Source organism: Temnothorax curvispinosus, unplaced genomic scaffold (genome assembly GCF_003070985.1).
Source record: "Temnothorax curvispinosus isolate PA1 unplaced genomic scaffold, ASM307098v1 QBEX01006958.1, whole genome shotgun sequence".
Classification (NCBI taxonomy): domain Eukaryota; kingdom Metazoa; phylum Arthropoda; class Insecta; order Hymenoptera; family Formicidae; genus Temnothorax; species Temnothorax curvispinosus.
In genome coordinates, this window is record NW_020216738.1 from 26,283 (window position 1) to 40,737 (window position 14,455).

Below are 14,455 nucleotides of genomic sequence, written 5' to 3' on the forward strand. Positions count from 1 at the left end.
AACACATTACATAAATATAGCAAGAATATACAAAGCATAAATGAATTAAAGTACTGTGTCAACTAGTAATTCGTCGAAAATAATCCTTATATATATATCTCATTTGACAAGTAAGCAAATAAACATATGTAAAGTAAAGCAATCGAGAAAATGTTTAGGCTTATATAAATATTGTGCGAGATTTTACAACTTCAATATAATGCACTTTCTTTCTATTAATTGACATAGTAACTTCCGTAGTAAATCGAGTTATCGAAAGATACTTCCAGTGAATATGGTAAACCATTCGATAAGTGAAGAGCGAGCTCAATTAAATAATAATTAACTTTTCGTATGTAATACGATGTTTCGTAAACGTTAATAGCTGGCAAATAGCCCCGGGTAGAATCGCAATATTCGTTAAGATAATACAGACTATGCGTGAATATCCGAATCACGTGTGCATCGATAATGCAAGTTAAATTACTACACATCGAGAATCAATGACTTTATTCGCGGGTTGCAACCATTCAAAATAACTTTAAGTTCTACTGAGCTCAGACAGATAATTAATTCCGGAATATTTAGGCAGCAATATAGCCTTTATGCGAGGACGATATCCATCGCTCCGTGCTTTATGCGAAGACGATATCCATCGCCCCGTGATCAGACGATCGCATTTTATGATGACCTTGCGTTCATCATAATCCGCTTGAGAGTTGCCGATCAATCTCGTATATGATCTCTGAGTTACACGAGTTCGATATTTTACCTGAAAGCATCCTCCGGTGATAAATTGTAATGATGGTCATCGACCAAAACCGTAAGGACCTTCTCCAATGGATAAGATGGCCGCTTCGTTTCTTTTTAACGATGCCACGTCGCAATGTCCAAGATGGCCGCTTCGTTCCGTTTCAACGAAGCCACGTCGCAATGGCTAAGTTCGTCCTTCCTTCAATCGAATCGAGCGAGGTACTTTAATTAACCTCTTGTCAGGGCTGCAAAGCCTCCTCTGATACTGCGGAGACGTCCTCGTTCTTTTTGTCTCAGACTCAATAGTCTGGCGGATTTCAATCGCGTAGCAATTATACGTATATCTAAAGCCGATGTAAAGAACGCGACTGTACGCCTCGCTAGCCGGAAGACGAATGCTTGTTCGACGGGCTTCACGCCCGTCCCGACACTCTCACGCTTGCGCAGTATCGTCTTTTCGTACCGTTTTCCGGCGCTGGGGCGCAACGTGGTCGTCGCAGCGCTCGCGAAACACATAACGTTAAAGATAACTAGGGAACTGTAACACCGACGCCATCTGTGAGCATTCTACCGAATTGCCACTTACATCAACAATGTTCACATACACAATCTCTTCACGATTCTTATTACCCGTTTCTAACACAATATCACTGATTCATTTTTACAGAAACTTTGAGCTCTGACGAGGACACAGATGAAGATTCTGATGAAGAGAAAGAAGTATCAGATGACAGTAATATCGATGAAGCTACAGATTTGGATGAATTTGAAACCACGGATTTGAATAAATTTGACTACAACGTAGAGTCAGATGCAGAAAGTGATGGAGGCGATTCATCTAATGAGAGGATGATGAGTGATTTAAAAAACCTTTGTATTATGCTGAATACTGTATTTTATTTTTTTAAATAAAACATTCTTGATTAGTCTTACAAAATTGCAAATATACTTATTTCACCTTTTCATAAATATAACAGATTATCGGATGATTTTACAACACTTACCAATGTTATTATGAAACTAGTAAAAAAAAATTTTGTCCAGTATGGCGCCACTTTAGATATTCACTATCAGTATGGCGGTGCACCACTTGTCACGTTTTAGCATAATCTTCATAAAAATAAACCGCCATACTGGTGCCTAATCTTCATAAAAATAAACCGCCATACTACATGCACTAGTGAAAAAAATGACGTTTTTGCGTCAGTATGGCGAGTACTCAGAGACGCCGAAACGGTATGGCATGTTCATATTCGTTGATAAACAATTAAAATCTAGCTCTCCACAAAAAATTAGCTTGGTGTACAAAATTCAACATCGCATCAAAAAAACGACACGTTCTCATCAGTATGGCGGACTGTTTGCGACGCGGCATCGGTATGACGCATACGGCCCGCGTACTTTTGCTCACAAATAAACAATATAAAACAAGAATCAGATTGGTGCCCATTACCCAAAAGCACAGTCTTTTTAACACATTCAAAAAATTACGCTGCGCAAAGGCGACACCTCCAGGCCGCCATACTTGCGTTTTCGTGTTCCACATGACACCGGCTATCGTCCCAAAAAGTTTCGTCGTGTTGCCGAGCACACATGTTTTTTGTCGCTGGCTCCCGGTCTAGTATGCGTTGCTATTAACAGAAATTTATTTGCGGTGCTCGATGAGATATTTACAGACGCTGAGATTAGATTCGTTTCGCGGGGTTTGATGAGATATTTACAAAGCAAAAATTGCCATTCTATTTTTTAAAATACAATAAGGTGCATTAATTCGCTAAGTCATGGTAACCTATAACTTATCTGCATAAAAAATGCAAGTGAAATAAAAAGAGAAAACCAGTTACTTCTTATTCTTTTTATTATACCCGGGAAAAAACCTCTTATTTGTTCGTATTAGTTCATATTAATTCATATTAGTAGATATACGAAGTGTGATCAAAAAGTTCATGCCATAAATTTTTTTCTGCCGACGTGGCAACACTGCAGGTTTCTATGGTGGTTTGGCGTCTAAGGGGAAGCCTTACAAGTCATCAGTGCAAATTTAATCACAATCGAGTGCATACGTATTTTTCTGTGCCAGTATTTGTGAACGCAGTTTTTTTGCGCGGTTGAAATGAAACAACTCAAGAAACATATTGCAATCAAAATGACGCCATTTTAACGTTATGTTGACCAAATTTTACATCATTTTTTGGTCAATATGATGTCAAAATAGCGTAATTTTATCATTGCAATGTGTTCCTTGAAGAGATGTTTTATCCGAGGAAAGAACCAACATCAAATTTTTTGTGAAACTCGGTAAAAGCATTTGCTCAATTTAGTCCCTTGCGACTTTTTTTGTTCTCTAAAGTTAAAACAATTATGCGGGGTGAACATTTTGGGGATGTGGAGAGTATTAAAACATCTTGCTTCATTTCGACCGCGCAAAAACTGCGTACACAAATACTGGCACAGAAAAATACGTATGCACTTAATTGTGACCAAATTTGCACTGATGACTCGCAAGGCTTTCCCTTGAACGCCAAACTACCATAAATGCCTACAGTATTGCCACGACGGCAGAAAAAATTTATTGCACAAACTTTTTGATCACACCTCGTATAATATAAGGTCATATAAGAAATGTGTTAGAAAAGTATCTAAAGACTGTGCGGAAAGGCTATTTTCTGTTTATTTTTCCCCGCGCGCTAACACGTCACCGATTCGCGGCTCGAGCGATAGGTAGATTGATAGGCGCAGAGAGAAACCTGAGAGCGGCCATCCGGCTTCGGGGACGTCTGTCCTAATCTGCCCTCTGAGAAAGTGGACGTCAACTACGGCGTTACGCTCGGTAACAATCAGAGAGGACTCGGGTAACGATACATGGGTTTGTATCCATGCTATGGTTTGTGTCCGAACTACTCAGATGGAAGGGATATGCTGGTCGCGCAAGCCTTTCCCCTGTCCGTGTACGCTAGGCCCTCGGCAAGCTTCGAGCGGGGAGAGAAGGGCAGACATACGATCTGCTGTTTCTCTTGAGCTGTGACGTTGCCGCTTTACACGGGCCGGCTTGCCGGCTATACCACGATGCCACGCATTTCGGGTATCGCGTCTCGTGTCTCGCCGAGTGCCGAGTCTCGAGTTGACAAATCGACGATACGCTATACCCGCTATATACGTTACATTTGCTTGTATACAAATTTTAATTTTTATATTTATAAATAAATAAATAAATAAATAAATAAATATATATATATATTTATTTATAAATGTAAAAATTAAAATTTGTAAATATAAACGTAAATGTAACGTATAGCGCATCGTCGATTTGCCAACGCGAGACTCGGCATTCGGCGAGACGCGAGGAGCGATACCCGAAATGCATGGCATTGTGGCATAGCCGGCGCGTGCTAAGCAGCTACGTCACAGCTCAAGCGAGAAAGAGACAGCAGATCGTATGTCTGCCCTTCTCTCCCCGCTCGAAGCTTGCCGAGTGCTGAGTCAGCCGACTGGCCTATCTCCTCCATCTGAGTAGTTCGGACACGAACCATAGCACGGGCACGAACCATGTGTGTGCCGTTACCGAGCGTAACGACGTAGTTGACGTCCACTTTCTCAGGCGGCGCGTCAGTACACGTCCGCTGGAACGGAATGATCCCGGTGGCCGCTCTCAGGTTTCTCTCTGATAGGCGATTGATGTCCCCACCTTTCTATCTGTATGTACGAGCCATTACACAGAATAAAGCTCTCTCTTGTATAAGCAGCGAACGAGTAAACACATGTTCGTTTCTTCTTACCGCTAAAAGTCTTAAATCATAACAGGTTATGGGCCCTGTTAGTTATTAAAAGTGAGTCCGCCGCAAATTAAAAGTCGAAAACAAGAAAGCGCAATAATACCGGAGTAAAAGGTAATAAAAGTATTTAAAAAAAAGTGAAAGCGCGACGAGCGACAACACGAGGCATCAACCATGTCGGAGGCCGGCATACAAAGCCTAAGCCAAATCGAAAAATTGATAAACCGAGAAAATTACGGAACGTGGAAATTCGCTATGCGAGGGTGTCTGGAAGCCGAAGACCTGTGGAGCTGCGTACTCGGAGATGAATCGTATGTAACGGACATCAAGAAGATGACGAAAGCAAGAGCGAAGATCGTCCTGTCTGTTGATGCAAAAGCAAAATTACGGGTACATACAGAACGCAGAAACTCCGAGGCAAGCGTGGGAGAGTTTGAAAAATGCATTCATAGACAAAGGACTTACGCGCAAGATAGGCCTATTGCGTACCCTGACATCTACCAAGTTACATGACTGCAACTCTGTGAAAGAGTATGTCAACACGATAATGATATGGCCCATAACTTTGAAAAAACTTGATTTCGAAGTTAATGAAGAAATGATAGGCGCGTTGCTACTATCGGGATTACCCAACGAGTACAGCCTATGATCATGGGCCTAGAAAGTTCTGGCACGATCATAACGGCAGACGCGATGAAAGTGAAGCTACTCCAAGAGGTCAAATGCGGCGGAAAACAATCAACAGAGACTGTTTAAAGAGTAAAGGAAATCGTGAAGAGATTGTGTATGTGTAGACATCTGTGAGCATTGTTGATGTATAAGTGGCGATACGGTAGAGTGCTCATAGATGGCGGCGGTGTTACAGTTCCCTAGTTTATCTTTAATGTTATGTGTTTTCGCGCGCGCTGCGCCGACCGCGTTGCGCCCCAGCGCCGGAAAACGGCACGGAGAAACGATATCGAGCAGGCGTGAGCGTGTCGGGACGGGCGTGCAGCCCGCCGAGCGAGCATTCGTCTTCCAGCTAGCAAAGCGTGCAGTCGCGTTCAGTATAATTCTATCGTGCTCGAATATTCGAACAGTTGTGTGCGATTGTAATCCGCCAGCCTTTCTGAGAACGAGAGCGGAGAGGTATCATTACTATCGAAGGAGGGTTTTTGCAACCCTGATTAGAGGAAAGAGATTATCAAACGTGCCTCGGGTCGAGCCTAATGAAGGAAGGACGAACTTCGCCATTACGACGTAACCACGTTAACGAAGGACGAAACGGCCATCTTGGCCATTGGCGAATGCCCTCAGGGGCTTGGTCAAGGAGATCATTATTATCTAGAGACAACCACGGCAGTTGCTTTCAGGTAACATATCGAGCTCTTGTAACCCAAAGATCACTTAAGGGGGTAGCCTGGTCAGAAAAGTCATTTTTTTATTTTTTGCTTAAAATACTCCTTAACATCTGTAGAATACGGGGCTATATTTGGTTTTTTGAAATTCGAACGGTTAGTCCACCGACCGAGCCTTTTTCCGAGCAGATATGTGAGCATGCAGTTGCCGCTCAGGTACGCTTTACAAGATGTACAGCAATTAGAATTGTTTGAGGAAGTTTGAGAGCGTACTATATGGTCCAGAAATTGCCGATTGACTGACCTAAAGCCGTAAGTTCTCAAAAAAATTCTTTATTTAACTTCTTTTCTTATATGTACCGAAAACTTTAAACGCGTTTTTCTCGATAACATGTTCTTGAAATTGGCGTGCACGATTACTCAAAAACTAATAAACGGATTGACTTAAAACTTAACATACTTTGAAAATACATAATTATCTTCTATATGAATAGAAAATTATTTTATAAAAATTGTTTAAAAAAATTTTATTGGCCATTTTTACCGACTTTTTTATGCGAAAAATCGGCTTTCTTTTTTAAATTGCTGTAAAACTTGAAATTTTTAATTTTATTAAATTTTGCGCCTATTTATATAGAAAATGTAAGTATATAGATTACAAAATCATTTGAAATTTTCAGATTGGATCATTTTTGCAACCCAGAGACTGTACGCTGATTTGGTGCTTCAAATTAAAAGCGCTCAACAAGATCTGCTATATCTTTTGTTTAAATAATTTTTTTGTTTTAAATAAAATTTTTTTGTATTGTCTAAGAGTTATACTAGTGTGCAAAAAAAGTTTTAAATTGATTACAATTGTAGATTCTGAATACAACAGTTTTAAAAAATCACTTTTTTTTGGGCGTTTGACCAGGCTACTCCCTTAAGAGAGATTGTTATACAATTCTCTGGATTATGATGAACTTAACGTTCTATCGTAAATTACGATCTTCTGATTACAGAGTAAGAGAAAGCACGAGGCGACGGACTATGTCCTCGCAGAACGGCTACGTAGCCACTTGTAAATATTACGGAATTAGATATCTAACTGAGCTCAGTATAAATTACGTTCATTTCGAGTGGTTGCAACCCGCGAGTAAACTCATTTATTCTCGATGTATAGTAATTTACACTTGCATTATAGATACATGACAGAGAGTGAAACTTGATTCGTATATTCACGTGTATTCGGTATTATATTTGCGTATATTGTGATTCGAACTCGTGGCTATTGGTCATTCATTACCGTTTACGAGACAACGTATTATATACGAAAGATTCCTTATTACTTAGTTGAATTTGATATTCATTTTACTGAGTTGTTTATTAATCGCTTTAATACTTATTATATAACTCGATTTACTGCGGAAGTTACTGTGTCAATTGATATAAAAAGTACGTTATATTTGACTTGTAAAACCAAGCACAATAGACTGTATAAGCATAATCATTCTTTCGTTTGTGTTTGATGTATGTATGTTCTTAATTACCTGTCGAGAGAGAGAGAGAGAGAAATATATAAGAATTATTTCTTACCTATTGCTAATTGACACAGTACTTCAATTATACTTATGCTTTGTATATTATTGCCACTTTTATGTATTTTGCGTTTTGAATAATATGTTTAATATGAATGATCCTTTCTTAAAGAAGATTTAAGTCTGGAAAGCATTAGATTGTTTTCTCCTATCGAGAGATAAGCATACAGGAATTCTGTTTACTTATAATAATTTCTCACAAGAGATCAAAATATTGAAACATATATAAGGAAGGATTATTCATTAATAATTCATCATTTTCTTATTTTGTATTTATGCAATGTGTTCTCTGTACAACACTTTCTTCTACGACATATTTGTTTATTATAAAATAATCCGAAATTGAAATACGACTAACCTTGAAATACACAATCTCTTTACCGACGGAACTATGAAAGTAATGTCGTTTCCCTTTCTTTAAATCTAGAGCCTAGGCTCCTGCGCGAGTTTGTACGAAACAGAGACCGAAGAAGCATTATATTCAAAAGCGAAAGCGACACGTAAGAAAGGGCAAGAGAAGGGGAAGATTCGATGCTACGCATGTGGCAAAACAGGACATTTTGCAGCCAAGTGTCGTAACAAAGCGAGAGATGACGCCAAGGAAAAGAACAGTCCGACACAGAAGGTATTCGCATTATTCGCAACATTCACCACGCGGACGAAAAGGAGCAAAGCTTGGTACCTTGACTCTGGCACATCGACACACATGACGGGCTGGGCAAGCTGTCTGAAGAAGGTGAAGAGGTACAACAAGACCATAATGGCGGCAAATAATGGTCAAGTGAAGGCAACGGCTCGCGGAACGGCAGAAGTCAAGGTCACGGTAAACGAGGCCGAAAGAATCTTCGTGTCGAAAATGTGTTATATGTTCCAGGGTTAGCTGCAAACTTACTCTCCGTAAATACAATTGTACGCAAAAACTATAAAGTCAACATTACCAGCGCCGGCTGCAGACGATTGTTGACAGATAACGATGTTCAGATTTGGCTCCGGAATTCCGTTTTGACCGGACGTGTTTGCATGAGTCTCTCGTTGTATTGAACGATATAATAAACGAGTTCTTTTTTTTTAAACTGAGTCATTTTTTCTTGTGAGAGTGTCGGGAACGCGTCGCGCGTGAGTGTTAGAGTGAGGAAGTGCAGCGGACGCGCGACGACCGTAAAATTTAGGGGTTTGTCCGGGATAGGACGGACGACAATGAGCATACCCATGGCTACGAGGAAGAGACTCCGGGTGGAGATACCCCAGTGGAATGCCGCGGAAGCGATGGCAATGACGACGATCGCAGAAACTCTCGAGACCGTCATCTAGGAAGTCCGTCCTTCGTGGACATGATAAATGAAAAAGAATGGTATTTTTTGTATGGATGTACAGAGGGGGATTGGAATATACGTATGTGGGTGCAAGAGGATGCTCAGTAATTAATTATGCAATTGTAAATTATAGTGCGCAAGAACGAGTGCCGGAATTTAGGTTAGGGGACGGGACTAATAATAGGTTATTGCGATAAATATTACCACATGCCTCAGTGGTCGAATTGGCACGACACCTTCACGGAATGAAGGAGATTCCAGGTTCGAACCCTGGCTGAGGTAATATTTTTTGGAATGATTTCTTATTAAATCAATTCGATTTAATTAGGTGTAGGGGGAGATTTTACTACTCCAACCGGAGCTGTGTTTCAAGTCTGACAAATTTAGTCGGCGCGCAGTCAAGGTTGGAAGATAAGTAAAATAGAAATAAAAATAAAACTTTCGCGCATCATTTACCGCACTTGGTTCTTAGTTCGCATGTTTTTTATATTCGTGGATTTCCATTGGAGCCTATACTTCAAATTTTAAAAATTTTAAATATCTTAAGAAATTCTTATATATATATATATATATATATATATATATATATATATATAACAAAAGATGACTTTATTATAGTGTTTTGAAAACGTTTTGTCGAGCTCTACAACTTTTATTTCCAGGAAAAAAATCAAGTTTTACTTTAAAAATTAGTCTCCTTTGAAATTTTTTGAAAACGACGATATCTACGACACGACTCTGTAATGTGACATTTGTCGCGTCCTCCGCCCAGACGGTAGCTCGGCCGAGGGGAAGGTCGGGGATGGCGCCTTGACTCGGGTCGAGGAAGGGCTGTCTGCGTTGACTAACCTTTTTAGTTAAGTTCCGTAGGAATGACAGGTGGTGCCGGAGCGGGGGATCACTGACCACATGTAACGACAAGAGTTGCGACAAGAGAAGGACGGGCGCTCAAAAGACGTACGGCGAAGTGGTCGGCCGACGGGCGGGCTACCGGGGCTTGCCGCTGGAGAAGCGCCGGAAATGTCTCGCACAGCACGACACGGCCCCGCCGCAGCATAATCACGGGTGCACCACCGCGACTGTAGCGCGGGTGGACGACCTGTACACTTCACCCGATGGCGCCCAGAGGGCCGAGCGGCGCCGCCACGGCCTGGCCAGCCGGACGGGAAACCGCGAGTGGCCCAAGCACACTCAGCAGCCAAATCAAACGGGCCGCGGGAAAATGGCAGAAATCGTCTGCAACGTCGCGAACAGGGCGACACACACGACCAATCGGCGGGGCGGAAAAACCGCGAGCTTGAGGGCGCGCGCGTGCAGGGGCCCGGCGTGGTCCTGCCGAACCCACCCACCACTCCTGACTGTTGAATCAGCCGCTGACGAGATCTCCACTCCGGTGCTGCCAAGTAATTGAGGGCTTGATCTCGGTCGCGACCTGTCGTCGTGGATGCCGGTTAGCTTATCGCGGCTATTATCCAAGACCGCGGGCGCGTGGCCGACCGAGATCGTAGCCAGGAATATTTCGGAAAGCCCTCCTCGAAGCTCGTGTGATCGACAGTCAATTCGGTTGTATTCGAGTATATTGTTGCTTGCCGTGCGCGGGAGCACCGTGTGCGTGTCGGGAGAGACCGCGCCGGGTACATTGCGGTGCCTCAAGAGCTTCGCGGATATTTTGCGTCGCGTACGCGGGCAAATATCGTCGCGTTTGCTCGGCAAAGAATCTTGCAAGCACATTATTGCTTAGTGTTGCGTACTGAATTCCCGCTATGATTTTTATCTGTTCTTTGTGAAATATATTTGGTTAGTATTGTTTATTATCGAGCTTTATTTTGCGTGTCGCTCCTTCTCCACCTCCACCCTTGTCACGCGGAACTACGCCCTGAGCCCGCGACGAGGCTATTGAGGCGGACGTTGTCGAGACGTGGTGCGCGTCTATAATCGCACCTGGCGCCCAATCGAAAGGTACCGCCCAAGATCTTAGGTATGGAAGTTACGGTAAGAGATTCGACCTCGTTATCCCCTTGGAGATATCGTCTGGCAATTAGTTGATTAATTTGCAACCGCGCCCCTTCGGCCAGCGAGACCGAGGGAAATCGGGTTGTAACTTATATCGGAATCATGTGTCCTCCTTTAGATTATACATTTTTTGTCCGAAACATTTTTTCATATCTTTTATATTTTTCGAGATATTTGCGTCGATTAAATAACTCACCTTATAGAAACTCAATTTGACTCAATCTACCGATGACGTTAGTAACACGCGCTGCCGCCACGCGGCGTACTTTTAAAGTAATTAAAAATCCTCACGCGTTTAATATAAGAAACCAGCCTGCAGTGCAAGGCGCTTAATTAAATACTGACTTCTGCTGAATATAGCCGTCCTCTTCTTGAAAAAAACCACAATTTTTGAACTGTTTTGTTTGGATGCCTTTAATATTTTAAATTTTTGTTTGAGAACAAAAATATTGAAAATGTATAAGATCTAATTTGTGATAAAATTGTTTCGTTAATGTCTAAAGACATTTAACAAAGACATTGAAATCTTTAGTTTTCTTCTAATCTTTTTGTTTGGTACTGCTTTGTAAATAGTTAGCAAGCATGTTAGTAAGCATTAGTTGATAAGTTCGTTGTCATGTGCATTTATTATCTCGTGAAACGTTGGCAGATCGCGATTGATAACTTCGATTGAGATACGCGTGACTCATTGGTGCTGCCATCGCTCCATCCGCCGACGGTAGCGATAAGGAGCCGATTACTCGCTCGCGACCACGCTTGCAGGATCGCTTCGGAAACCCAGTTAAAAACGACGAGACCTCGGAGCCACAAGTCCGAGGCTCATTTTTGGGAACTCAGTTAAGATCGACGAGTCCTCGGAGCCACAAGTCCGAGACTCACCTTTGGAACTCAGTCCTCGGAGACATAAGTCCGAGACTCAAAGTGGAAGTGCTCAATTGAGACGACACTCACACGCAACGACCCGGTGCTAGCACGAAAGGCCTGCCTGCTTGCTGTATAGTTTTGCCTGCCTGTTTTATTGTTTTGCTGCCTATTAACTGCTTGTTTGCTGCTTAATATCGCGGATGCAGAAGATTACCAGGCCTTGCCAAACGGAACACAAGGTATATGCCGGGCGGTGAGTCACCTTTTAATTTGTTCGCTTCGCTTTTCGCTTTTTCGCGCCTCTAAAGGCGAGGGAAAACTCTAATACTCTCCCTCTGGTCCTTCGAGTCTCTTGATAGTTTTCTCGCAAACGAGGGGACATAAGACAACCCTTTCTACTTTTAATTCGAATACTCTCTAATTGGAAATCATTTGTTGTATCTTTTCTAGTAAGTAAGAAGCTTCTCAGAGCGTACGTATACGTTTTTTACAGCTAAGAAATTAAATAATATAATATTCTAAAAACCATTTTCTATTAAATTATAGAATTAGTTAAATTATTTAATTATAAAATTAATTGGAAAATGATATTTAACAGTTTCATTACACTTAACTTACTTACCAAATCGTTGTCAGTACTATACATAGATGGAAGATTGTCATACAGGATGCAAAACAAATTATTTCCAAGTTTTTCAAAAATAAAAGATGTGTTATTTCGTTGTATAAAATTTTGGTTATAGCAATACCGACTGTCATACAGCTCCATATGATAATTTTGACAATACGAAAAGGCAGATAAGTGAAAATGATTGCAATCTATGTCACAGCAGCAATTGATGTCACATAAAAATTTCTGTATGAAAAAAATGAAAAAATGTGTTTATAAAATATAATATATATGTAATAACTATATATTCTATTATTCAATATATCTGTTTATATATATTTTAAAAAATTAAAATATTTAATCAAATTTATTAATATGAATTATAACAATCTCACATAACAATCTCGAGAGATTTCCAGATATCCAGGGTTTATCTCCATAATACCTAGAAATATACTTAAGATGTACCGAGGATGCCTATATGTCCACTTATAAGATATTCTGTACAATATCTACAATGGATATCTTATAATTACATCCCTAGGATATAATTATATAACAAAATTAGATCCCAACAATATCGACTAAATTATATGTAATATTATATTGGATACTCTTAAGTAATCCTACGAATGATTTTTTAGTTTGGATCAAAATGGGATCAAATCAGATCATCCTATGGAGATTTTTTTGCTATGTGGGAATGTTATAATTCAAATATTAAATAATTGTTTTCTTTTATTCAACAAAATTCAATATTTTGTATCAAAAAATGACACTTGCACATACCGTCAAGTCGCACTCGCATATCTCTTGTTCTTTGAGTGCAAGAATTTCATTATCATTTGAATACATAGTTGATGAGGAAATCGTTGTTGAAGATGGTAAAGATATAGTTGTTAAAGTTGATTGTACTTCTGATTGTTCTGTTGCATTTATTCTTGAAGATATCTCTGTAGGAATGGGAGTAGTGATAATATTAACCTCTTCTTCTGTCTCATTTGATAAGTCTTCTAAAGATGGATCATCAACTTTAGGAATCTGTATATATATGGTTGAGTCTATTGACTCGTTGCAATCTGTGTCATTTATACAGATTGATATATCTTCAATTTTGGTTATTTCTACCATATTAATATATGCTAGAAATAGCAACAGAAGAAAAAACATCATTGGAAATTGTTGTTTATATATTATATTGATATAAATATTCGCTCAAAATTAGAGTCTTCTTGTAGACTTTCTAATTAAAGATAAATTGTGTATCCAATTTTTATTGTTTTTACAATTGTCCGTTTACAACTGACATCCAAATTTATTAAAATTTCTTGCCAAGATATGTAAATGAACAATCACTGTTCCCATACTTTGTGTTAATACTTCAAACCTGTCTAATGTGTTGATTAAAACACTAGGTGACTTTAATTGTAAACTTTTTCCTAAGAATCTATCATATAGTTTGTCTGTCCAAGCACCTGTATAAAAGTTTTATTGAGAGAATAATAATAAACTACTACAGAACTTTACTACAGAATTGTGAAGTTTTATATATTTAAATTGCAAATATACCAATAGGTTTCCATGTATGACAATCTAAAATGTAAGAACCAGGTGACAATGGGACATTATATACTCCATATGAAAGAAATATTAGTCTTCCATAATTATCTCTGCAAAACACTTGTAATAATAATTTCGGAGAATTTTGTAGAGTCTGAGTTGTATAATGCAAATCTATAGGATGATCCCAAATCGAATTATTAGTATAAAGATCGTAACTCTCTTGGGTTTGTCCTCTTTCATATCCTGATATGATTTTCCAACCATTACCTACAACAATAACAAAATTAATATATGACAAAGAACCCCTCCCATTTCTTATGGAATAGTGACCCTGGTTAAATTGCTCGGCTCTGAAATATGTTGTAGTTTGTATGACTCTGAACTTTCTCCATTGTCACAAACACAGGAAATCAGAGGCTAAAGAGATATGGAGCTCTGAAGTCACAGAATCTGAGTGTCTGCCACATTTCTTCAGATAATCTAATGCCTTCTTTTATGTGTAATGAGTGCACATAAATATACTCGTGAATGTTGAGTGTCTGTGCATGCATGTGTGTGCGTGCATGTGTGCGTGTGCGTGCGTGTATGTGTGTGTGTGTGTGTGTGTGTGTGTGCGCGCGCGCATGGTGTGTGTGTGTGTGTGTGTGTGTGTGTGTGTGTGTGTGTGTGTGTG

At 40.0% G+C, this 14,455-nt stretch overlaps 1 protein-coding gene across 1 annotated transcript in view; it reads right to left on the minus strand.

Moving 5' to 3' along the window:
- LOC112456543 (tectonic-3-like) overlaps positions 1–14,048 on the minus strand; it is a 38,141-nt gene extending 24,093 nt beyond the window's left edge. Inside the window, exons 1-4 of the mRNA XM_025019164.1 lie at positions 13,789–14,048; positions 13,607–13,694; positions 13,009–13,361; positions 12,232–12,465 (exon numbers count right to left, since the gene is read on the minus strand). Coding sequence (XP_024874932.1) covers positions 12,232–12,465; positions 13,009–13,350 — 576 coding nt within the window. The 5' untranslated portion in view covers positions 13,351–13,361; positions 13,607–13,694; positions 13,789–14,048. The remainder of the gene's footprint in view (positions 1–12,231; positions 12,466–13,008; positions 13,362–13,606; positions 13,695–13,788) is intronic.
- Between the last annotated feature and the right edge of the window lie 407 nt (positions 14,049–14,455).